Source organism: Gadus morhua, chromosome 9 (genome assembly GCF_902167405.1).
Source record: "Gadus morhua chromosome 9, gadMor3.0, whole genome shotgun sequence".
NCBI classification, from domain to species: domain Eukaryota; kingdom Metazoa; phylum Chordata; class Actinopteri; order Gadiformes; family Gadidae; genus Gadus; species Gadus morhua.
Genome location: NC_044056.1, coordinates 19,903,687 through 19,930,396, shown reverse-complemented (window position 1 = coordinate 19,930,396; position 26,710 = coordinate 19,903,687). Strand labels below are relative to the sequence as shown.

General features: G+C 52.0%; 1 protein-coding gene across 1 annotated transcript in view; it reads right to left on the bottom strand.

The window, feature by feature from the left end:
• igf1ra (insulin-like growth factor 1a receptor) overlaps positions 1-26,710 on the bottom strand; it is a 71,573-nt gene that overhangs the window by 15,713 nt on the left and 29,150 nt on the right. Inside the window, exons 3-10 of the mRNA XM_030365676.1 lie at positions 6,139-6,439; positions 4,350-4,486; positions 3,654-3,798; positions 2,419-2,627; positions 1,974-2,100; positions 1,405-1,640; positions 904-1,071; positions 64-271 (exon numbers count right to left, since the gene is read on the bottom strand). Of these exons, the coding sequence (XP_030221536.1) occupies positions 64-271; positions 904-1,071; positions 1,405-1,640; positions 1,974-2,100; positions 2,419-2,627; positions 3,654-3,798; positions 4,350-4,486; positions 6,139-6,439 (1,531 nt within the window). The remainder of the gene's footprint in view (positions 1-63; positions 272-903; positions 1,072-1,404; positions 1,641-1,973; positions 2,101-2,418; positions 2,628-3,653; positions 3,799-4,349; positions 4,487-6,138; positions 6,440-26,710) is intronic.

Here is a 26,710-nt window from a genome sequence, read left to right as displayed (position 1 = left end):
TGTGTGAGAGAGGAAACACGAAGGGGCGGAAAAACAGCAGACTTAAGAGGCGGCGGTCGTTACCTGGGCAGAAAGATGGAGTTGTGGAGGAAGTTCTCAAAGTGTTTGAGGAAGACGCGGTCGTCCTGCTCCCGGCCCTTCTCCTCGGGCGTCTTGGGACACATGCAGCACTGGCCCTTCTCCGCCCCGGACAGGTCCGACTTGGTGGGCTTGGAGTTCTCGTCCAGGTCCGTGAGGCCCGTGGCCGAGAGGCGGATGGGGAGCTTGAGTTCTGTGGGGGGAACGGCCCAAGGGGGGGCACCGTGTTTAGGACAACCTGGAGAATGGACTGGGTTTTTTCCTCCACAGTATTCAATGTGCAATGCTTGCTCTCAGTGTGTGCTGCGGTGCGAGTAGACCTAGATCGACTATCGTGGTTGGATCGGAATTTGTAGTAGCAGTATAACTGTGACAGGATCCAATTAAACATTTATTAATCACACGGAATTCCCCTCGTATAAAATAACAACCCGTTGCTCAATAAATAAAATGCTAAAAAGACATTCAGAGCTGACGTGGGTTGTCGTGAATTACCCAGTTAAAGTCTAGGCGTCCTGCTGGATGTAGTGGGACTACTGAAGTCGCTCTTCCATTCATCGCCGTAATATGTGTAAGCCAAAAACATTTTTATTTGCCACCAAACATACATGGCAAGGCCTCTGGACCGGCTCAGGGCGGGATCGGCTTTATAAAACCATCGTCGTTAACGTCTCAGAAGGGCCCACGTGTCCAGGTAAAACAAACCGCCCTTATCCCTCCGACTCATTCAACCCCCAGAGCCAGCGATTGGACGGGTTGTCCCCGGTTACCGGGGTGCCTCGTGTGTCTGTGGGGAGGACCAATGAGTCGGGGCGGAGAGCGGACCTTTGGAGCAGTAGTTGTGCAGGTAGAGCTCGCGGTCCTCCTGCTGCTGCTGCCAGCGCACCAGGTAGAAGGTCAGGTTGCCGTTGGGGGACACCGGCGGAGCCCAGCGCACCACCAGCTTGGTGGAGGAGTTGGCGAAGGCGCGCGGGTCCTTGGGCATCGACGGCTCTGGAAACGACACCGAGAGAGAGGGAAAATATGCAAAGAGATGCAAATCAAATTCGCCCGCCCGATGAGGAACCTTTCCTTTGGCCGTTTGCTCGTTCTTCCTCATAATCAAATCTCTCAGCACCAGTGTGGCACGTGGGAGGAGGGGTTTGGGGGGGTGGCTGTAGCTGTGCTAGAAGTCAACAACAGTCCCAAAATCAATCACGTCCGCTGAGCTGCATAATGGAGGCGATTCGTCGCACAAGACCCCCAAGAAATAACCAATCAGCAGCAGCTCACTCCGCGATGGCCTGACCCCTGTCGCAGTGGCAGAATGAGATCCCCCACACTCACGCGACGGCCTGGTGCGGATGTAGACCACGTCGCTCTGGGCGCCCTTGATGTGCTTGTCGTCCCTCTGCAGGGTGATGGCTCTGACGAACACGGCGTACTGGGTCCAGGGCTTCAGTAGTTTCAGCTGGACCTGGGGGTCCGCTGCCTTATCCGGGGGGAGTTCCACGTCCACCATGTTCCAGCTGTTGGAGCCGCAGCCGTCCTGACCGTCGAACTCGGTGATGTTCTGGTGGGGTCTGGGAGAGAGAGGAACAAAGGAAGGTGTTGGGTCCATACGCACAACACAAATGTGACGATTGCTCTTCAGGTACAACATTCCCTTTTATTTTGAAAAGATAAGACAACTTGTCTTTTCTCCTTTTTTTCTTGTTTAGATCGATAGAAAAACATAAGTTTCTGCTTTTTTTATTGAGCCAATTCTTCCCTGTAGCATTGAATGAATTCATAAACTAGAGCAAGACATCACCCGTGTGTACCTATGCTTATGCAGCACCTCAGTGACAACATGACAGAGTAAACACCGTGCAGGTTTCCAAGCGCCAGTGGACCTGGTGGTTGTGAGAACTTACGACTCCTTGCAGTACACGATGAAGCTGATGAGGTCTGTGTAGTCCAGAGGTCGGTAGCGCTCCCAGGTCAGCTTGATGCTGTTGCTGGTTGTGGTGTTGGACTTGAACGTCAAGGTATCACTCTCACCTGTTGAAACACGTGAAACACACACACACACACAATGAGCAACATAAAAAAAGATAGAACTACTGCGAAACAAACAGGAATCATATGTTTGCATAGGTAATGAACACAAAAACATATATTAACTATTCACATATACTAAATTGTTGAGAAGACACTTGTTTTCAAAATAGCTCTCTGAGGTCCAATTGGGTAACCCCTAGTTGATAACTTAGTCACAATGCCTAACAACTAGTTTGTACAATGTTATCAATAAAATCCTCTCACTAAATCCACTAGTGTCGACGGGTATAAAGACGCAGGATCCCTGGAAACACTCACAGCTGGCCCGGTCGCCGTTGTTCCGGACGTCCCCATCCTTGCGCTTCTCGGGCACCCCGGTCTTCTCCCACATCTTGTGGATCTCCGACATGCAGAGCTTGGGGTTGAGCTGGAAGAAGAGCCGCCCGGCGCGCACCGTCAGGTTGTGCGTGGACCAGTCCCACAGGAACTGCAGGTTCTGGTTGTTGATGGCCGAGAAGGAATACATCCTGAAGGAGGGGGAGAAGACGGGGGAGGTGCTTAAGGAAGTGACAATAGTGTGCTCCTTGATACTGGGGTCATACTGGGGTCGATCGAATCACAACACGGGCAAAATCCCAGCCACCATTTTAATCCCAGCACTCACTTTGGGACAGATAGAAAGACATGGGAGATCACCTCTACACTGGTGCGTGTTTTTGTCTGTTTGTGTGTGTGGTGGTGGTGGGGTGGGGGGTTGCCACGACGTCCTCCCCAGCCGATGTCCGACCCCATTAGGGGGGGTCAACCAGATTGGTAGGAAGGGGGCGAGTGTGGGATCAGTTCCCAGGGGGCACCAGACCGCCGTAGAGGCCCTTATTGACAGTTCCCTTTCCTTAGTGCCACACTTATCACTTCCTATCACCCTAACCAGGAAAGACACAATACAGGCTGTGTGTGTGTGTGTGTGTGTGTGTGTGTGTGTGTGTGTGTGTGTGTGTGTGTGTGTGTGTGTGTGTGTGTGTGTGTGTGTGTGTGTGTGTGTCCTGAGGGGTGTAGAATGTTTCATGCATACAAACATTGAGGGGTTTGAAGTTTATTTTTTTCTTCTATCCCAAAAAATAGAAATTAATAATTTTAGATTATAAGATACTTTATCATGTTTAATGAAATAAACGTATGTTAGGAGATGTCTACACTGTATGCAAGGTATTGTGTGAAGCCGATGGTATGTGTGTGTGCATATATATATATATATATATATATATATATATTGCCCTGCAAAAGGAAGTCTGTTGCCCCCGCAACCTGACCCCGGATGAGTGATGAGATGAGTGATAAATTAAAACTATATTATTATTTATTTTGGGATATTTTTGGTATGTTGTGTTCTAACGGTACTTCCCATTTTGTTATCATGCCCTGATTGTTAGACCATTGTATTTTATGAACCACACACACACACACACACACACACACACACACACACACACACACACACACACACACACACACACACACACACACACACACACGGGGGGGGTGGGGGGGCTTACTGGTCCATGAGCTCCTCCCCGTTGATGTAGCGCAGGCTCTTGAGGAAGGAGAGCGAGCTCAGAGTGTGGGAGTAGCGGATCCTCACGTAGCCCGTCACCGTCTGGATCAGCCCCATGAAGCTCTCCAGCTCAGACGCTATGTTGTCTGAGGAGCACACACACACGCTTATTTATAACTCCTGACTCTCAACCCAGGAACACTCCCCTCAAGATAGAACACCAGACACACACACACACACACACACACACACAAGCCTGTGCTTTGGGAATCAAGAGTGTGTATTAATACAGAGGTTGTATAAGCATTGTCATAGCTACAGATAAGCTAGTAAGCCAGGCTGTCAGGCGGGCATTACTGTAAATAACACAGCGCTGTGGTGTGCTTATTGAGTTAACGGTGCAGCACCCCTCTCGTACAAAACCGTAGCATGATGCGATCCAACATAAAAAGACCAATACACACTCCTTTCAAACCATCCCCTCACACAGCCTAGCACACTAAAACACTCATGTTTACACGTCGGAATACAGCCGCATCCGCTCACCAGCTTCTGTGCGTGGTGCTGTTTCAGCGGGCAGGTCACTGCGCTGTGCCCTAGCATCCCTATAGGGTGCCCCCTCATTAACATTGTGCTTTGGGCTACGGATGGATCGGGAATGGCAGAAGGTGCGCCGGTGTGGCGGAGGCGTACTCACTTCCTCGCCGGATGTTGATCAGCAGGTTGCCCTTGATCACGGTGCAGCCCAGAAGGCCCTGGGCCGCGTCCACAGAGTCGATGATGGTGGACGAGCACGTCTTGTCGCAGAGGCCATGACACGCGCTGCAGAGCATGCTGGTGGGGGCGAAAGGTGGGGAGAGGGTGTCGGGGGGGGGGGTCATGTCAGAGATGGAGGGCTGGATCGGGGCCCGTGCTGTCTTATCATTAATGCAAAGTCACGTCCCGGCTCTCTGGACGACATGAGAACACATTCACACAGGGTAACGCGGGGCCACTCTTCAGACGAGAGGGGCTGGATCGGTTCCCCCCCTCCTCTCTGGGCTGGCCTGAGTTGTTTGTGTCCAGAGAGTGACTCACTGCTGCCCTGACCTCGGAGACAAAACACACGTTGTGTGGCCAAGGAATTATACAGCGGCAGGACTCGACATGGAACGTTTGCGGAGTGACGAATCACAACACGTCGGATAGGTCTGCCTATCCGGCAAACAGAGGCATCTTTCATCCCACATCCACGCCAAGCAGAGTGAATGTCAAGCGGTTTTAGTCGTGGTTTAAGATATTGTTGGGATAAATCCCTCCCGGAATCCTCTGAGCTATGCTAATCTGCAACAAATCCAACCAATGGCGGGAGTTGGGCACAGGGCAGCGAGTTCAGCCTGTTCCTCCTCCTTGGATCATCACAACCTGACAAGCATCTTTGCCTCGGGGCCTTTAAGCTTCAGGATCTCTCTCAGGCTAAAGAATCCCAGGCAGGTGAAGCTCAGTCCCAGGCAGCCCATTCTCTACGTGTCATGTTTTCCGGGCCAAGCTCTTTACGTCGTTCCCGTCAGGAACATTCCATACATGGCCCTGAATGCCTTTTGCATGAAAAAAGACCCAGATGGTGATTTGAAATAAAAAACAGCTTTTTTGCATCACTTGACTGAATGAATGCAAGAGTTCAGCTATACTAGATCAGAAAGGGGCGGTGTTAACACATCATCCTGATTTTCATAAAATGTTTACAGTTTCTATCTACGGGCAGGGGGAATGGGATTTATCAGGAGGTGCCAATGATTAGCAGTCGATTGATTTCTACCAGACGATCCAGAAAAGCTTCCAGCCAGACCCTCTCTATAGCCTCCTTGTTTTGGAAACACAGCGGGTGGAAAGCAAAGACGCGTGTAACCTGAGACCAGCGCCTCTCTCTCTCTCTCTCTCTCTCTCTCTCTCTCTCTCTCTCTCTCTCTCTCTCTCTCTCTCTCTCTCTCTCTCTCTCTCTCTCTCTCTCTCTCTCTCTCTCTCTCTCTCTCTCTCTCTCTCTCTCTCTCTCTCTCTCTCTCTCTCTCTCTCTCTCACACACACACACACAGAGAGCGAGCGAGCGCTCTTTGCCCGTGTTGTTGTTGAAATTCCTCCCGCTCTGCAGTAGTTGGCGACATTTCCCCGCGCAACATCCACGAGACCTGGCTCAGGCCGCTGAGCGACTTACGTCTCCAGCGAGAGACCAGGAGTTGGAGAGAAATGTACGGCACGCGCTCATAATAACAAGCCGTTACTCTAATACCACAACACTCAACGACACATGGCCCCATTGCCAGGACACAAAGTACTGGCAACGGGCTGCGTGTTATCGTTGTATTAAACACTGACCTTACTGTAGCGACAGCGTTGTATTGCTTCACCTTCTGACAAATGTACCTATTGTAAGTTGCTTTGGATAAAGCCGTCTGCTAAACGCCCTAAATGTGAATGTAAACGAATGGTTATCGTCCTTCAGTCCTCACCCGTTTGTCTCGTTGCGTGTAAACCCGGGGGGACAGTCGGTCATGCACTCCCCGGCGTGGATGACGAAGGCATTGTCGTGGGGCAGGTGCAGGCGGGAGCACAGGTCCATGGTGATGCAGCGCCAGCCCTCGAACTTGTAGGTGCCGGGCGGGCACTGGGCCACGCAGCGGCCCTCGTGGTAGTAGTGCAGGCAGGCCGAGCACGCCGTGTCGCTGTGCGGCTCCGAGCAGCTGCCCAGGCACTGGCTGTGGCAGCACTCGCCCCGGTCCGAACACGCCTGCTTGCAGGTGTCCGGGCAAACTGGAGGAGACGATATGGGGAGGGGGGGGAAGAGAGAGAGAGAGAGAGAGAGAGAGAGAGAGAGAGAGAGAGAGAGAGAGAGAGAGAGAGAGAGAGAGAGAGAGAGAGAGAGAGAGAGAGAGAGAGAGAGAGAGAGAGAGAGAGAGAGAGAGAGAGAGAGAGAGAGAGAGAGAGAGAGAGAGAGAGAGAGAGAGAGAGAGAGAGAGAAGCCAGTCAGTTTAGTGGGAGTGAAAAGGTAGATGAACGCAAAGCAATTATGCACGTCAGTTTTACTGTAAATACGAAATGAGTGGTGCTGCTCAACTGTTTAGGAAACCCCAGATGGATGAGATGGCGGAGTCTATAGCATCAGATGAACTGTTGTGCAAACATGACAACAGCACCGTTTCAAACCCCCACGGGACGCTGTGTTCAACGCAGGCCTCGCACCAGAGAACATAACATGCAACGATGGCGACTCAGCCTCTCAAGTGCTTGCTTTCATTTTGTTTGCAGTATTGCGTGTTGACTTGTGTTTGTGTGTGTGTGTGCATGTGTGCGTGTCTGGGCCTGGCTGGCCTCCAGAGGTAAGGAGGAGGGATTAGTGAGCTGTACAATGATAGTCAGCCCGCGTCGCACATGGAGTCGGGAATCATGGGGGAGCTAAAAGCCTTGATGAACAGCAGGGCTCACCTAGGAACAAATGTATATTGTATTCTATTTTTGCACTGTTGCTTTCATGGATGGGAATTAAAGGATTTTTGAAATGAGAAGGAGGCAAAGTGTGTGTGTGTGTGTGTGTGTGTGTGTGTGTGTGTGTGTGTGTGTGTGTGTGTGTGTGTGTGTGTGTGTGTGTGTGTGTGTGTGTGTGTGTGTGTGTGTGTGTGTGTGTGTGTGTGTGTGTGTGTGAGAGAGAGATTGGGGGGGGGGGGGGGTCTGCTCTATCACTGACAGTTGAAAGCCTCTAAGGACCTCCTATAATCTGAATTCGTGCCCAAAAATCCTTGCACCAACCATCTGAACAACAAGATGAACGTAATCAACACACAGGGGGGTAAACACACACAAAGACTCCCTTATATCTGGCTTCCTGGATACAGAAATGAACTGCAGTAAAAAAAAAACATTGTGAACAAAGCTTTTAGAAATTGTTCTGGTAACGAAACGATACCCCCATCATTTACAGATGAACAGTTCAAAATGGGGCCGACAACCAGGACTCGGATCAGAGGAAATAAGTACATTTATAATACAAATATATGAAATAAAAACGCTCGACTGCGAGAGCAAGAGCCACTTCCAAGAGCTGACTTCATGTCCGTCCGTCCGTCCGTCCAAGCGAGGAACTGACAGGGAGGTGATTGTGTAGAGAACACTGGGGTGTTTCAAATGAACTCTGACACTGTTACTCAACACATACACACACACCCTCTCTCCGTTACTCAACATGGATAACATAATTGTCTTGTTTACCGAGTGTCACACACACACACACACACACACACACACACACACACACACACACAGTTTATTGAGCGTTGAGGAAGTTCTCAGGACAAGCGGTTGACCCCGGAGCCTTGACCCCCGGGACCCCTCGCCCCCGAGGGTCCGAGCTTGGGATTTAAGAATCTAAGTGGGGTATTACCTCAAGGTTATAAAAAACCCAATATAATCCAATCTGCTTGGAGAACGTGTGTTTATCCGTGTCATGGACACCACTGACGGAGGTGAAAGAGTGTGAGTGTGTGTGAGTGTGAGTGTGAGTGTGAGCGTGTGTGTGTGTGTGTGTGTGTGTGTGTGTGTGTGTGTGTGTGCGCGCACGCGCTCTTGGCATGTACAGGAGACAGAGAGGACGGCAGATAGAATGTTGTTGAAGAGAAAGAAGCAGGGCGACAGGAGCAGATAACGCAGGGGCGTACTAATCTACAGACCAGGCATGAGACCCAAGCGTCCTACTTTCCCAGCAGCCCACTTTACCCAGGCCCAACAGCTTCCGTTACACCCCCCCACCACCCCTGCGTCCTGTCTGCGGAGGATCCGGCAAGATAAATAGCCTTTTTCCTTTTTTTGGCCAGAGGTGCTGAAAAGAATGGGGCCTGCAATCCAAGCCTTTTCACACAGCTAGTTACAGGTTTCGGTCCCTGGGTCAAAGTGCTACAGATTAGGACCTCCCTCATACCTTTGTGCCATAAATCTCATTGCCTTTAATGAGCCGTTAGCGTGTAATTAGAGTAAATCCCCCTTCCACACTTTTTGTGCAACCTCCGACCAACAAGCGCTATTAATACGGACGCGTTTGGACCGGTGGAGCCTCTCCCTCAGCGGTATTCAGTCCTACCAGGGCCCTGGTGGAAGCTTAGCTGTGCTGATTTAAACCCAACGAACAACCAAACTGAATAAAGAAGCAACACTTCTGGTGGTCTCCTAGCAACTGGTTAAGGCAAAAAAAAAAAACCAAATACGACAGGTTGGAAAACATAAACCGGTATGTGTGTGTGTGTGTGTGTGTGTGTCTCTCCCTCTCTCTCTGTGTGTGTGTGTCTGTCTCTCTCTCTCTCTGTGTGTGTCTGTCTCTCTCTCTCTGTGTGTGTGTGTCTCTCTCTCTCTCTGTGTGTCTGTGTGTGTGTGTGTGCATCAAAGCGACACTATCCACAACCACCATGTGCCTCCACACAGAACACGCCTCTATCCATTCCCCAGTGGTGTGTTTGTGTCGGTTGGATGTTACAGGTCAGGGACAGAGGAGGAGGGAAGGTGATTCGTGTGCCCGGTTCAGGACATCATCCCTTGGCTTTTATGAATGCATCACCCCCCCCGACCCCAGGCCCCCAGCGCCCCTGTCTTGAGCATGAATATTTCATGGTGCTTAACAAAACATCTGTGTAGGTTGAGAATGTGACAAGACAAGCATGAGAGCAAAGGGACACGCAACGCAGCACGCAACGAGGCACGCAACGAGGCACGCAACGCGGCATTTAATCAGCGTTGAGATCTTTCACTATTATTTCAGTTCTGGACTTTCAGATAGATGGAAAAATACTTTATGTATCCAAAGGAAATCAAGTTTTCAAGTAGCGGACAACGTTACAGAGGACAAGATAAACAAAAATGAACAACAACAAAAATGAACTGAGAATAAAGACCTGTGCTGAGAACCAAAAGGAGATCTACACTGAAAGTGGCCCTCCGCTGGGTGGGAGGCAGGTGTTTCGTCTTGAACTGGGACTAATGTGCTCATTTGTCTAAATAAAGGCAGTACCGCTAGCCATAAAATATGTGGAAAGAAACCCTGCACCGAATGACCCTGTGTGGAATCTGACCAATAGGGGGCAGCCAAGGCAAACTAACATACCTCTCGGAGGGAGGTCTCAGATTCCTCAATGAAGAGAAATTTCAAACAAGCATTCCAGCAGCCAAACACAGCGCTCTGGATGCGTGCGCCTCTGTGTCTGAGCGGCTCTGTGAGAGCTGCTGTGTGCGGCTAACAAAAGGCTAACTGCCTAACAATCCATATAAGTCGAGCCGGTTGTGGCCGTGTGACCAAACCACCCTGTGGTATGGAGGGTACCATGGTCTATATATAGCTGCTCCTGATGCGCGCCTATTTTCACACCAGTGCTCTGTACGCACAGCTATGCAATGGATGGCACCATGGGATACATGGTTGAGAGGGAAAGAGTCTCTCTCTCTCTCTCTCTCTCTCTCTCTCTCTCTCTCTCTCTCTCTCTCTCTCTCTCTCTCTCTCTCTCTCTCTCTCTCTCTCTCTCTCTCTCTCTCTCTCTCTCTCTCTCTCTCTCTCTCTCTCTCTCTCTCTCTCTCTCTCTCTCTCTCATGTCTCATTATGAGCCCTTGGTATTCCCCTTGGGTAAGATGGCAAACAGCCTTTTGTTCCAAACACTGAATTTTTTTTCTTTCAAAAGAGATGATTTTTTTTTTGGCCGGATTGGATGAATTTCTCTTTACATCACGACAATCAAGCAATCAATAAATCCAATTCTTAAAAATAAATCTGGTGTCTATGGCTGTCCCAGGCCGGTCCAATAATTCAATTTGATTGGATGGCTTCCCTGTCTGCCTGTATGGCTAACGATCTAGTCAAGTGTTTTGGGGGCGTGGCTTTGGAGGGAGGTCTCAAGAGAGGGGTGGGATGTTTTTCGATTGGACATTTTCAAAATCTAGCTCACTCTGGCTGGTTTCTCCAAATTGCCCACCCTGGCATTAACGCGATGTCAATGTCTACTCAAAGAATCGCCTACAGCGCACAAATCACACCTTCTCTGGGAGGAGGAAGTTGGCCTGGAAATCCTGGCACAGGAGGCAACAAAATAAACAAACACGAAAGGCAACTAAAGGAAAACAAAATGAGGAATAATAAAAGCCCGCACTCGGAGCCCAGGATGAGCAGCGCCTGCAGCCATGAACGTCAGGTCCAATCAGGCGCAGGGGGGGATGTGTGTTACAGTAGTTACACAACCAGCCCCTCTGCCGCCACCTCCTCCCCCTCCTCCTCCTCCCCCCTCCCTCTCTGCTCCTTCCCGGAGCCCAGCAGTCAGGTCAGACGCTCCCACAGACACTGCAGCCACCCAGTCTGCCCCCACTCTGCTCTGCGCCAGCGCACTGCGACACGCTGACCCCCCTCCGCTACACCCTCTGGTACGGCGGGCCAGACAATAGTCTCGCTGGAGACTCACGCAGGATTCGAGTCTACAGGGGAACACATGTGTTTGTGCACTGCCTCACCCCCTAACCCTAACCCCACCGCCAGAACTAAGCTGCAGTGAGTGCACTCCTCAACACAAGTGAGGGAGAACGGGAGGAACGGTTCCGCTACACGCAAGAACGTCTGGGGGGATGACATCACAGCGGGGGGCCAGGGGCTCATGGTCATGTGGCCACAGAGCAGTCCCGACACCCGAGATAGAAAGAGAGAGAGGGAGAGCAGTATAGAGGAAGAAAGAGCAAGAAAGAGCGAGCAAGAAAGAGCGAGCAAGAAAGAGCGAGAGAGAAAGGAGAGAGAGCGAAAGAGCAAGAGGGCGAGAGAGCGAGAGAGCAAGAGGGCGAGAGAGCGAGAGAGCGAGAGAGCGAGGTCTGGCAAAGAACATTGTCAACACTGTCTGCGTTGGTGCAGGGTGGGGATGGACGGGGTGTGTGTGTGTGTGTGTGTATGGTGCGGTGTGGGGGTGGACGGGGTGTGTGTGTGTGTGTGTGTGTGTGTGTATGGTGCGGTGTGGGGGTGGACGGGGTGTGTGTGTGTGTGTGTGGTGCGGTGCAGGGTGGGTTGGGGTGTGTGGTGGTGCGAGCGGACGCTACATCAGTAATATTATCATTATTATTTCACCCGAGTGACAACAGAGCGCTGCGTGTGCAACTGCAGTGCAGCTGGACGGAGTACACCCAGCAGAGGATAATACTACTGTGTTAACACACACACACACACACACACACACACACACACACACACACACACACACACACACACACACACACACACACACACACACACACACACACACACACACACACACAAACGCGGCAATTAAAAAAGAAAGAATTTGATGCTGCTTCTCTTTTTGAGGTGACAACAATGAGAGGGAACGATGCGAGGGAACCAAATCACACAAGAAAGGCTGAATTAAACACATAAGTCCATTATTTTCACCTCCGGATGAATAGGAAGTGGGACAGACGGTTGGGAAATCATCCATTATTCACAGAGGACCGGTGGCGGGTGGCAGGGGGGGAAACTGTGAGATTTCCAGTGGACCAATAGCAGGCAGGCGGGGGCGGTTCCAGCCTCGCTGAGTGACATGTTATTGAGTCTGGAGCAGAGATGGTAAACAAGTCCTCTCTGGTGCGGGCGGGAGGGAGAGAGGCAGGGAGGGAGGGATCGGGGGGGGGGGCACCGTAACCATAGGGATTAAGCACAGCTTTTTCCCGGACTAGGAGAAAGCATACCTTCAGGGAATACCTGCGGGGCGGCGGGCGGCTAGGAACCGAACCCCGGGGAACGTCCGATGACTCATCACCTCTAACGAAACAACAGGCTCGCCGTCTCAGTGAGGATAGATCACAAGGATTACAAAGAACCGCCTATTCACCCTCCTATCACACCCTCCGCCAATAACAAACCTGGGTTATTGGTTCAGGGCTTGGTACAAGGATGGATAAACTGTACTTTATAGTACTTTTTTTAAACAATACGAATAGTTGAGATTTAATAAAAAAAGAAGTTCTGGCATATGTATTAAATAGGCATAGGAGGAGAGAGGAGCAGAGAGGAGGAGCAGAGAGGAGCAGAGAGGAGCAGGAGGAGGAGGAGGGAGGAGGAGAGAGGAGGAGGAGGGAGGAGGAGAGAGGAGGGGAGAGGAGGAGCAGAGGAGCAGAGAGGAGGAGAGGAGGAGGAGAGAGAAGGAGCAGAGAGGAGGAGCAGAGAGGAGGAGAGAGGAGCAGAGAGGAGGAGAGAGGAAGAGCAGAGAGGAGGAGGAGGGAGGAGGAGAGGAGGAGCAGAGAGGAGAGAGGAGGAGAGGAGGAGCAGAGAGGAGGAGGAGAGAGGAGGAGAGAGGAGGAGAGGAGAGGAGGAGAGAGGAGCAGAGAGGAGGAGGAGAGAGAGGAGGAGGAGAGAGGAGGAGAGGAGAGGAGGAGAGAGGAGGAGAGAGGAGGAGAGAGGAGCAGAGAGGAGCAGAGAGGAGCAGAGAGGAGCAGAGAGGAGGAGGAGAGAGGAGCGGGTCAGCAGGACAGAACAGTAGCTGACAGCAGGCCCACCAGGACCGGACCATGCGCCAACACACCCCCTCTCTCCCAGCCCCGGGGCTCCATCAGCCCACATCCTCATCCGGCGGCCCCCCGCCCCCCCCCCCCCCCCCCCCACTGAGCTCCACTACAGGATCAATACCGACACTTGTTTCAGACGCCCCGGGCCCCCGACGGCCCCGCTGGAGGAGGCTTCCACCACAACACAGAATCCAAGCCCCGCAAAACACCCTGCTCAGGACAGACGTTACCTAATACCCCCCCCCCTGACCACCACCACACACACACACACACACCCCCCATCCTCCACCACCGCACATACACCACCCCCCCGATCCCAACAAAGAGAAGGAGAGGGGCTGATCTGGTGCGTTTCATCTTCACCAGGGGTGAGCCATTGTGCAGATCAAAGCGAGGGGTTGTCAGGTTTGTTTTGGAGAGAGAGGCTGGGGGGAGGGGGGGGGGGGGGGGGGGGGGGGGGGGGGGGGCGTGCCATGGCGTCATGACGTGGGCGTGTCAGGTTCCGTGCAGACAGCTGCCGCACACCGGGCTCGGCTAAATCTCTGCTCCAACAAAGGTGTGTGTTTCGATACGCGCATGTGTGTGTGTGGGTGTGTGTGGGTGTTTTTGTGTGTCGTGCGCTGGCACGTGGGTACGTGTGTGAACCCGTTCACCCCCTGCCAATCGTTGTGTTCCTGGGTCTCTTCCACTCCCATGCCCACTAAAGACCAGTGCTGTGTTTTTCACACAAACTATGTGCTGGTCTGTGTGTTCAGGCATGCATGGCATTTCCCCTCACCCGTGTTCAGTCACAACAACACACGCATGCACACCCACACACAAACAGACCCGCACAAACACATCCCCCACACAAAACCCTTCCCTTTACCCCTCAGGACTGGGCTCGCTACAGCTGCCGCTTGTATTATTGTTTTTTACCGTCTGTTATCATGCACACACACCCGCATACAGACACACACACGCACACACACACACACACACACACACACACGCACACATGCACACGCAGCACCGCCCCCAGTGTGAAAATACCGGATGTCTTTATTACCGCTCTCAGCACAGTTAAAGAAACAGCGGTGTTGGGAGCTGAACACAGAGACCTCGTGGCTGAGGCTGATCTGGTTCTCTTCTTGTATCACTGCTATTTATTTGGATGCCGTATGGTACCAATCAGAATCGACCCAAGTTCTGTTTGAAAGTAAACATAATGTTTTCATTCAATGGAATAAAGTTAGCATCAACATTAGCATTTCTCCCCCAATGGAAAAATCGAAACACAAGAGAGCTGTGAAGCACTGACACACCAGACAGGATAAAGCGGCATATATTCGCAGAGGCTCGTCTTTCCTATCAGTGGAGGATTCAAATTGTTTGTTGATTTATTCCTAAATATACCACCGGGGGACGTGAGATGTCTAGGTTTCTCTGTTCTGTTCATCCCCGATGAAGACCACCTTGGTTGGGCTATTTTTAGCCCGAAAGACAGACATTCTTAGCAGCTTTCCTCATTAATTCAAAAAGCCCTCAGAGCTTCAAGGATTCTCTCAGCACGGCTGCGTGTGGCTGGCATGACCTGGCCTGTTTGGGAGAAACCTCTCCCTCTCTCCCCCTCTCTCCCTCTCTCTCCCCCTCCCTCTCTCTCTCTCCCTCCCTCCCTCAGCATAATGTGAAACGGCTCCCTTAATTTGAAATTGTAACTGTTTTTCTAATGAAGCGCTACCATAGCGGGCCGTCATGAGTGGCGGGTGTCCAGCGCTGCCACAGGCCTCAGTGGATCGCAGATTGCTGTTGCTAGGGCGGAACGGCACCTACAACCTTTACCAACCTCAACACACATTGCTATGGAAAGAGCAAAGGATGGGGACATTTAATTACCAGCCACGTCTTCCAGATACGTCCTCGCTGCGGGAACATCTGGGTCTTAAAATTACACATCTGCAATCAACGCGGATACAGAGGAGGACCGCGCCGCTTGCAAAGGGCATGCGCCTCGCTTCCGGACTTCAATGGACGTAATCGTTAGTTTGTGGAACATTGTCAGCTTCCCACCTGCTTATCTGGTGAAACGCTCACAGGTGGTTTACACAGTTGGGTTTATTCCTCGCCCAAGTTCACTCATTGGTGACTTTGTGTCATGTTTACTCACTGATAAGACTGAAGAGGCCAGCCATTACGTCACGTGATCGGTACACTTTATGGCAGGAAATGGCTGGTAGCACTCCAGCTCTTTATTTGATCCTTTAACATCAAAGGCTTCTCAAGGAGATAACGGGCGTTCAGGAGAACAGGCAAAACCTCCCCGGGTCAGGCATTTACTGCCAAGTTGTGCTGTAGCCAGTAGGGCTACTGTAACCTTACAGATGTAATATCAACCTTTGCAGCCAATACAACAACCGTAAACAATGAACTAACTGTTTGCTTGTTCACACTAGCGGCTCGCAAAAGCCGCACCAAATAAGGATCTGCTGCGCAAAAAGAGGGGGAGGGGGTTTGAAAAGATATCGTCGCTCACAACATCTAGGAAGGCCAGCGTTACGTCAACCTGCCTCAGCACAGGCTCGGTATTGAGCAGACATGCAGTCTACTGGGACATACGTCATATTCTCATTAAATGGCTGATCCCAAGGCTGATGCAGGTACACACCAACACTCAAGACTGCAGCCATAATGGACGCATTTTCGAATGTGAATTTCTACCTACATATTGGCCACAAATAAAAAAACTTGCATGGGATTATACACTTATTAAAACGCTATTGACAACTATATTTAATTTCTGCAAAGTCAGTTAGGTGCCACGAAATGTATAAATTATCGTTAAAAAGTGCCCCTTTAAAAAACCACGTTCAGAATGCCTTTAATTGTGATTTGATGAATTCTTCTCCCCAGCAGCGCTATGCTGCTTTACATTTCACTCTTCAGTTCAATGTCGGGAAGTTCCTGGCGATTTAATGTATGGGGAAACCTGCATACGGTCCAGCTACTAAGCATTGGCAAAACAAAACCTTTTATACATCCTCTCAACAACAATGCTGATTATTTAACGGCGTGCCCCGATCCAAAACATTGCCAAAAAACATATCAACATTAAAGGCCGGTATAATATATTTATAAGATCTTGTAAAAATTCATGCCAGAATGACTTGCGATTCAGCCCTGTGCTGAACATAGGGTGGTTCCTCAAATGCTAATACAACTAGAGGCCGGTGGTTTGTAAATTTAGTAAAGTTCAGAATAAATTAAGCCACAGCACTACAATTTTCAAGGACACACACACACACACACACACACACACACACACACACACACACACACACACACACACACACACACACACACACACACACACACACACACACACACACACACACACACACACACACTCTTCTGGATGACAGATCACAATACAGTTCAGTAGGGAACCATAATGTTGAAAAGGTTCCATATGCAGCTGAGCTGAAGGAGATGTTAATATGATATTATATAAGGGATATGATATACAAGGGTCACAACCAGAGGGGACTGTGGGACTGACCAAGCTGTGTTTAAAGGGGCAAGAGACTGAGACAGCGCCGGGCCTAGCGCCGGGCCTAGCGCCGGGCCTAGCGCCGGGCCTAGCGCCGGGCCTAGCGCCGGGCCTAGCGCCGGGCCTATCGCCGGGCCTAGCATCGGGCCTATCGCCGAGCCTAGCGTCGGGCCTTAAGCTGAGCCTAGCGCTGAGCCTAGCGATGGGCCTAGCGATGGGCCTAGCGATGGGCCTAGCATGGTTTTCCTGCTGCAAGTGCTGAACAAGCCAGCTGATGGAGCAAGACAGCTGACAGGCCTTAGCAAGTCCTCAGCCCACACTTGCTATTGGTTACGGATGACATCATGTCTCTATTTCCCCATGTTACACCTCCGCCTTTCGGAGTGGGAGGAGAGTTCTGTTCTCACTTTACTACACTGTTTGCTCCCTACCTCTCCCTCTTTCTCCCCCTTTTAGGGACCTCAACAGCTCACGTGGCCACCCTTGTACAAGGGAAGAAGGGGGGGAACTAAGTAGTTGCAGAGAGAGCCATACTGTTTCTGGTATTTGAAATACTACAACAATTCACTCTCTACCCCCCCTATGCCCCTCTCCCTCTTTCCCCCTGTCCCTCTCTCTCTCAGGGTATGCTGTGTGCATGCAGCTTGGCTCCTTGCGTTGGCATGGACAGTACACTTGCACTTACACTTGACTCTCAGCCATGCCATGTGGATAAGGCTGAAGAAGAGGCAACCTTGACCGACAACCACTACCAACTGTAAATGGCTGCTTTAAATCTCCCACTCAGTACCATTTCACATTCATGTTCCTATTTGCCAATATGTGCATGATATCCCGTAATCCCTCCCAGCCTCACATCTTTTGCTAGTTTCCATGTCCAAGGCGCTTCGTGCATGAGGCCAGCAGCTTTGCTAATGCGTCACAAGAGCGATTGTGAAATAAGTAAGGCGCTGGACCTTCATAGCAGCAAACGTCACTCTGAATCCCCAGCTGGACTTCAGCATCACCCTGTGAACTCTGTCCAGTGGTGCAGTTAAAACCCAACCCCAACTGTACAACACAGCCAGAAGAAATAGTAGAAAGAAAGAACTAACAAATAACAGAAAAAGAAAAAGAATGAAGAACAAAGGTTTTGTAAGGTCAAGAGAACCAGGGTTTTGATACACAAAAAAACTTGAGATGGACTGCTTTCTTGGTACATGGATGAGAAATGCTAGCAAGCAAGCACACACGCACACACGCTTTAAACAAGCCATTCCCAGGAGTCCCAATCGGCTGGTTTCCTTTCTATTTACCAGACAAAGGTGAAGTTTCGGGTGTGGGAAAGATTTTGCAGACTGAAATAAATAAGGAACAGGGAAATGATGGAGAATAATTGGTTGTGATACGTCTGAGAATCCTGAATGACACAAACATACAAACATGCTATTGAAGATGCATGTGAAAACAATTATGTTTGATGCGTGAATTGCATTCCTGAGTAATTACAATAATCCTATTACAAGCAATTAAAAATCGATGTTGCTTTTTGGTTCTACAAAGTTCTCACATGGCAACTGTCAGCAAAAAACATTTAGTTCACAAAGGTCTCGAGTCTGGCGTAAGCATTTTTACATCATCGAGTTATTATTAGCTGAATGGACTCAAGTCAAGGGTAGTCAACTCAAAGTTTATAACATCTCAATCATCCGTCGCTAAAATAATCATGATTCAGACCGATCAAACGCTTATTATCAGAATAGTTAACAGCTGAAGCCACATAACGCTGGGGAGCTGGGGAATATAAAACCTCCCCTAAGGCAATGTTCTGGGCTGTTGTGGAGCCCAATAACAAGGGCTGGCATCGGCGCCTTCAACAGAGGCTGGGCTGAACCCAGCAGCCTCCACCCTCCACCACCGCCACCTCTGCCACAAAACAGCCCAACAGATTAGCACTAAATGGGATTAAGGAGGAGTCAGAGCGGGTCCGTGGAGGAGAGGTGAAATGTCACCGCTGCACCAACCGCGTGAGGAGGCAGCGGGTGGGGTGCTCCTGGTAGTGGTGGAGGTGGTGGTGATGGTGTCAGTGGTAGGGATGGTGGTGGTGCCAGTGGTGGTGCCAGTGGTAGGGGTGGTGGTGGTGCCAGTGGTGGTGGGGGTGGTGACGGTGCAGCTTGGGGTAGAGGGGTCGGGGACAGATGGCAGGGGGGACATATGCGGTGTCTCTCTCAAGGCACGACATCGCCTCGCTCAACACAAGCCCACATACGGGCACACACACACACACACACACACACACACACACACACACACACAAACAGTCACACACACACACACACACATACGGGCACACACACCCACACACAAACACACAGAAACATAATACCAAAACATTCGGCTCCTGTCAGCCACAAATTGATAGCAATCTCCACAAGTGTAAATGATTAACATATAATGTGTCTTCAGTTGCCCTTCCATACTGCAATGACCAGGTGCTGGAATTATGTAGATGAACTGAACATATAATTTAATACATACATACATTTTATTTAACTAAGACTAATATTTTTTTTGCATTCTTGATGCAAGTTACTTTAAAATGTGATGATGGTGTCCGACACTGATAAAGCAGGTGAGAGAGAAAGCGACTCGAAAGGCGTCGAGATGACGCACAAGCAGCGACCGTAGAACAAGTGGAGCGCAGAAGAGACAGAACAAGGCTCTGAGCAGCCGGCCCAGACGCGCACAAAAAAAAAAGAAAGAAAAGAGAAAGCGAGCGGCTTGAGCATCCAGAGGAAGCACTGTGCCCCCACCATGTCAAACACAAGACTTCCAGAAATGACAGAAGCAAAATACCCACGCTCCCGGCCCCCCCCCCCCCCAAACCCTCGAACAAACAATGGACTCTATTGTGGAATGTTGTGGCACGCTCACACTCAGGGAGCACACAGAGACACAGTTTGAAAAGCGCCCGGACCATGACCTCCCCCTCCCACCCTCCCTCCCTCCCGACGTTCTCTTACCCGCTTCCCAAACCCCCCCTCCCACTGAAGGGGGGGGGGGGGGGGGGCACGGGAACGCAGAAGTGGGGATGTGGGGGTAACCGGTCAACAGAACGACCCAGCTCCGCCTGCTCAGGAGCCCGTGCTCTGGGAAACCTGCCCTTTGCCCCCCACCCCCCATACCCTCGTCGCCAAAGACCTCACGCACGATCCCGCGGACCCCAGGGACCGCAGGAGGCCTCGTCATCAAAATAACTTATCCAGCCCAAGGGTTTTCCCACACAGATCACTGTGCCTCAGTCTCCCGCTCCGATGCCCACAAGCATTTTCCTCCACTGACATACAAGTGTGAACCTGAACACGTATTACACACGACAGAAGACACACACACAACACACAACACACGACACACACACACACACACACACACACACACACACACACACACACACACACACACACACACACACACGCAGGAGCCAGGAGGGCCGTTTCGGTATTTGCTTGAGAAATATCTCCCCGGATGCGTCGTCATTTGTTGTTCCAAATGTTTCATCGAGGTCTTGTTAGGCTCGCCACTGCTGCGGGGGAAGCAGCCAAATTGCACATCATAAACTGCAACAAATGGCAGGCCTGGGCCTCTACCCACTGCAGCAGCGCACGGGCTGCAGCCTCTGGACGGGAGTCAACAACATATCACCATGTGGCTGCCTAATAGCAGAGGGATATTAGAAGTGGCGAGGGTTAACTTCACCGTGAGCTGGAGTGGCGACACAGCGGAGCGCTTGTTGTTGTGCTCAGAGGTCACGACAAATCACGGGTGTTGTGTACCGCTGTGGTAAACATTGACCGGACGGGACGCCGTGATGAGTCACACATTAGCTCCGGTGGCGTGGAACAATCCAGACCACCGCGGGAATGTTGGGGAGTGCAGGACTCACAAACGCTCACACACGCACACGCAGACACACTCACTTGACAGGTTGCGGACAGCTATAGGTTGAACAGATAACTTGAGGCGTGAGGGAACAGGCACGCACACACCTCCACACAGACACACATGAACACGCAGGGACTAAAGCACACGGGGGAAAACGGAGGGGAAAGAGGCCGCCTTCCTTTAACTATCACCCCATCAAAGCGCTGGCCCCGACTTCACGTCTCTTATCGGGAGCCAAGTTTCCACGCTGCGCCGGGGCTGGCGGTGATTTGATTAGCAGTACTTTAAACGCCCGGACCGTTCCCCTCTACCCAGGGGCTCTCCCAGTGTCCTGTACGCAGTCTGCCGCGCCGCGGCGGGCTACACCTCAGCTAGTCGTCTGCTAAACTAGCCCCTGGCTGCAATATCGGCTGTGCCCTCCGAAATAAGAGTGGAGGGTGGAGGACATGGGGGCAGCGTCGGCAGGGCGGAGGGAGGCGGGGGGGGTGTGGGAGGGATTGCACAGTAACTCTCTTGTCTGCTCACTCTGTTTGATACCTGCTGCAGGAATGATAGGGCAAGGGGCCCGGGAGCCAGTTCGGCTCAACACAACAGATCGCATGCAAGAAAGTGCTACTTTTCTTTCTCTTTCTATCAAGGAACACATCCCACGGATCAGGAACACATTCCTGGTGTGTAGACACAGCCAGGCAATAACAGGCACACCTGACCTAACGTCTCCTATACCTTCAGGCGACTCCAGGGACGCAAACACTGGAATTATCTTTACGGCTTCACCGGCGGACCGGTGACTCATCCTGTAGATTATTGACGAGTTCAGAAGGGCCATGACCACGGTATCCATTATATTCTTTAGCTTCTTCCTGCCGTTCTCAATGAATAGAGCGAGCGCTTCAGGTGTTTGTTTACCTCCTCCGTCTCGCCGAGGCTCAGGGGGCCTTCAGGTGTTTGTTTACCTCCTCCGTCCCGCCGAGGCTCAGGGGGCCGTTTGAGGAGGGAAACACGGCGGCTGAATTAATGAGTGGCGATTGATTCTGGGCCGGATCAATAGCTTGGCTGTGTGTGCTTCTGGACAACAACGGAAGCCTACACAGTCTGAGGTGAGGCTCCGCCGGTGTCTAGACGCGAGCAGGGGAAACATTAAACAGTGTTGCTTCGGTTGTTCTATCGAGGAAGCAAGAAAAACTATAGAATAACACCGGTCCAGCCTTTGACCTAGGCTTCTATCGCTCTCAAAACCTGGAGGAAAATATTGGCTCGGGTTGTCAACAAAAAGGGCCTGCTGGGTGAGAGAGAGAGACGGAGAGAGACAGAGAGCGTGCAGACTCTCAGGGAGGTTGAGCTGAGGAGTAAACAACACCGATGACGCCCTGTTTCCCCGGGCTGGGATGTCAACACGCACCCCTGTCTGCCATGGCACTGCTGTTTCAGCTCCCGTTACCGACAGCACCTCCACACACTGACTGACTCACCGACTGACAAACAGTCAATGCATCTGCTACGCCACCTCACATGTGAGCAAGTTTGTTAGCTGTTGTTGTTCTTTATAGGGGGGAGCAGGGTGAAACGGATCACCATGGTAACAGAGGTATCAAACTACCTGTGTCCCGGCTCCCCTGGGAGCAGCAGGCTCTCTATCCGATGCTTGACCTCCATTATTGATCGACAAACAAAGAGGAGAACAGCGTCAGACGTCCATTTGAGGCGATGCTCTGTCGAATATCTTTCAATATATTTTGACAGCATTGCATTAAAGAATTACATTTATTTTTCTTCCATTAAAGAGAATAAGTGCATTTGATTCCGGGCTGAATCCAACCCCCATGAGCGACCTTGCTTTTTTATGTGTAAACAAAGCCATGCTGGGACTGTTGGCCTCGTAAAGAAGGTCTAAAAGCATCCTGCATTTCATGGACGGATGTCATATTGCAGCTCAACAAAATTCGCAGCAGGCAACCGAGTTCCCCGGTACATCCTTCAGTACAGAGAGAAGAGCCAAGAGGAACAAAGAGTTCCCCACCACACTCGTTCTGAACTCTCAACTTTGAACATCACAAAATGTTCCCAAAGAAATCGTTGTCCGATTCGGACAGAAAGGGGAGTTTTAGAAGGTTCCCTACAGTTGGAGATCTTTTACAGACACAAAATGGTGCTCAGAATAATCTTCACAATCTACAATAACCGTTAAACCGTCAAGGTTCGAGAAGACATACACAACAACCACATTTTAATGACTCATAGGCCTGCGATGAACGGATAAAAACACCACTCATTGATTTGTCTGGAGGCACTGTGGGATTTCCCACCGAAGAAGAACGCATGAACGCCACTGAGGGGAGCGGCAGACAGCAGAGCGTCCGGAGAACACTTAACTGCTTGATTATATTCTAGTCCGCCGCTCACAAACAAACACAGGCTGATCCGATGTGTGGGGCTATCTCCTGCTGACGCCCGTGTGTTTAGTCTGCAGCGCTCTGCCGAGGTGCGTCTCTGGCTCCACACACACCCCGGCCGGGACGCCTCCCGATCAGACGCCCGTGGCTGCGAAGGGAGCAGCGCGGGGCGGAAGGAGGCCCGACTCCGGGCCTTTGTTCCAGACGGCTCAGCGCCCGGGGACCAGCACGTACCAAAACACAAACACAAAGCCTGCAGGAGGGGGTAGGCTGTGTGTTTGTGTGTGGGCCCACCCAGGCTCCTCCCCGGCCCCAACTGACAAACCGCACACATACACACTCGCACGCACACACACACACACACACACACACACACACACACACAATTACCACAAGTGCCTCTCTGCAGTCTCTGTATCCCAGACATACACATCACACGACCTGACCGTCTCTCTCTCCCTCTCTCTCTGGCTCTCTCTCTCTCTCTCTCTTTCCCGCCCGCATTCATAAAATGGCTGCTTCACAACTCAAGCTGCTGGCATGGAGTTTATAGATGTGGGGGTGCGGGGCAACAGGGGGCCAGAGGGCGGGACATGTTTGTTCTTTGATTTATTTTGTATCATCCCGTCCTGTGATCTCCTCTGTGCTGTCAGTTCACTCTGTCCTGGACGCGGTCACATTGGATCTCGCCAATTCCACATATGCCAACCCCCCCCGTCATCATCCACCCCCACACTTGCCTGTAATCCCCCCCCCCCCCCCCAACACACACACACCCTGGGCCCACCCCCCTCCTCCCCCTGACCCTCGCTTCCCTCCAAAACAAACCTGATACCCTCTTGGCCTGGGAGGGAGACTGAGGCGATGTGTGGGTTTATGGGGAGGGGGAGGCGGGGGAGAAGGGGGAGGCGGGGGAGTGGAGGAGTGCTGCTGGTGCCTCCTCCAGGAGGGGCCCGGCCAGGGGAGAACGGGGACATTCTCATGTTCCATCCCTGGAGCTCAGCTCGGCTGTGTTTCTGCTGTTTCACCACATCACACAGACGCACACACACACACACACACACACGGGAACAGACACCAACAGGCACACACACACACACACACACACACACACACACACGGGAACAGACACCAACAGGCAAAGACGCACGCACACACACACAAACACACTGACGCAGGCACAGACACACAGAGCCACAGGCGCAGACACACAAACACACACGCACACAAAGAGCCACAGGCACAGACACACAAACAGACAGGCACGCTAGGCTAGCTGCATGTACACTGCTATCGTTTCCTTGCCCTCTTTCTCACAGTCTTTCTCTCCCCCAAAAATAGCTGCACAATTTTGTTTTTTGTTTGTTCTTGCATGTGTGCGCAAACAATTTTGCAGACATATTTGTGCGGGGTAAATATCACCCCGCAGCAACCAGAAGAAGAAGAAGGGGAAAAAAAAGGGAACGAGCGGACCAGGCGAACGGGAGACGGGAGTCTACGGAGGGCTCCTGAGCACCAGCGCTGTAGCGGTGCCACCAGCCACCGCTGCTAATGAACCCGTCAGTCTGAGAGCGCCCCGGCACCCCGCCGCCTGCCTCCACGGCCCCGAGCTGCTCCGGAGAGCCCCGGGGCACGACGCAGAGGTGCCAATGTTCGTGCAAGACTGTGTGCGTCTATGTGTGCGTGTGTGCCTGCGTGTCCAGGCTGAGGTAAACGAGTGCAAGGGCACTAGCGCATTTGACCCCCCTCACTACCCCCCACTGCAGTGTGGCTGCAGCAGTGTCTTCGGCTGCAGACAAATTAAAAGCCACTCAAGCAAGAGCCTTCATCCACACACACACACACACACAACCCCATCCCCTCACCAACCCCCCCTCTCGCTTTATGTCCAGCCACCCTCCCCCCACAACCCCCCACCTTCCTGCTACTGCGGCCCCAAGCTGAGGGGGACACCGAGCTGTTGAGAGGGGTGGGGGAGTGGGGGGAAGGGGGAGAGGCCAGGCTCGCTTGAGTGAGTTTTACTCTTGTTTGTCTCTCGGATTCCCTCACAAAAAGAGGTGCCTGCGCTTAAACCCGCCGCACAAAACATTCCAAGCGCGTTGAAACAAATGTTTGGCTGCACCGGCGCCGCGGTGTCCCGAGTCCCCGCTGAAAAGGCGCAACGTCTTCATGAATGGGCGACGGTACAGTCATCCCTGCCACCCACACACTCGCCCTCACCTGCCTGCACTGGCACCTGGCCTTGAGCCCGCCCTCCAATGACTACCTTCAGCGTCAGCGAGCGATGAGGTCAACACATCATCAGGGCCCCTCCGCTCCCCTCCAGGTGGCTCGGCAGCCCTGGATCTTCCCGGCGACATCCGTCACCGTAGCGACGGCTGCCTTTGAGAGGGTCGGGCATAAGGAACAAACAAACATCCAGGCCGCACTGCATAGTGCGGTTTCTGCCGCCCGGCTATTTATACGCGCTGCTGCTGCTGCTCCGGAGGAAGCCGATCCTATTGGATCCAGATGTGAGAGGCTGAGGGGCCGGGGAGGCGGTGCTACTGGAAGGTGGCAGGCGGGCCCCGACCTATGCAGCTTAACCCCGCTAAGGGGCAGTCGATGACTTGGGGGGCAGCGGCAAGATGCGGGTCTGGAGGAGAGGTACAGCTGCAGGGAGTCAGCGAGCCGCCACCCTCTCAAAGGGTCACTCTGTTCCTTGATGCCAGGATGTTACACAATGCAGACTGAGTGAGCATTATAACAACCCTTTGTTTGTAAATGAAATGAAAAAAAAAAAATCCATAAACACAGGGTGCAACTAATCAAAGAAACGCTGCGTTAAAAATGTGAACTTCCTGCGCCATGAGATATTCAAACGGACTCTGGTTAGGTTGTGTGTGGCTGCTGGTAGGACTGCAGCAGATGCTCTCAGCCTACACTTCCTCGGTCCTCCAGTGGACGACGGCCGAGGCCCCCGTCAGCCTTCACCCGTCGACCGGGATGGGCGGCCAGCGATCCGCCCTCCAACGCATAACCGGAACCCTCCGACGACGAGGAGCGCCTGTGAGACACGGCTCCCTGTGCACTCTGTGCTGTGACCCCCCGGGGATCGGTTTCGTGCTCGCCGCCGTTCCCCTTGAGCTGGGATCCCGTTGAATCAACGGAGGATCCGATGACACGTCACCAAACACACGGTATGACGGAGAGGACCAGGCTGTCGGGAACCTCTCAGTCACCCCTGCTAACCCCACATATTAGTCATTTCCTTCTGATTCATGGCTCGGTTGAAAATATCAAATGTAGGCCCGCGATGACGATGATTTCCTTTCAACATGCCTCCCTCAGCAAAGAGTTGACTCATAGTAAGGCCCCGAGCGCAACGAGCCCAGATCCATGCGTGGCGAACCGAGGGAGAGGTTGTGGGAGCACTGCAAATTGAGACACATCTGCTCTCTGCGGCAGATACACCAGGGAATACTAGTCCCTCCTTGATCCCATCCTTCATCCAACATCTGATGCGCTCATAGGGCCTTGCACATGTGTGCACCACACGCACTCGCACACAAGCGTGGGTGCTGCATGTGGGGATTGATGATGGGATGCCACGTGAAGACAGAGGACCGGCTGACTCTGATACCGCTGGCGTCAGAGGGGGACGCAGGCGTCAGGCTGGGCTGAAGTCAGACCCCGTGTGCT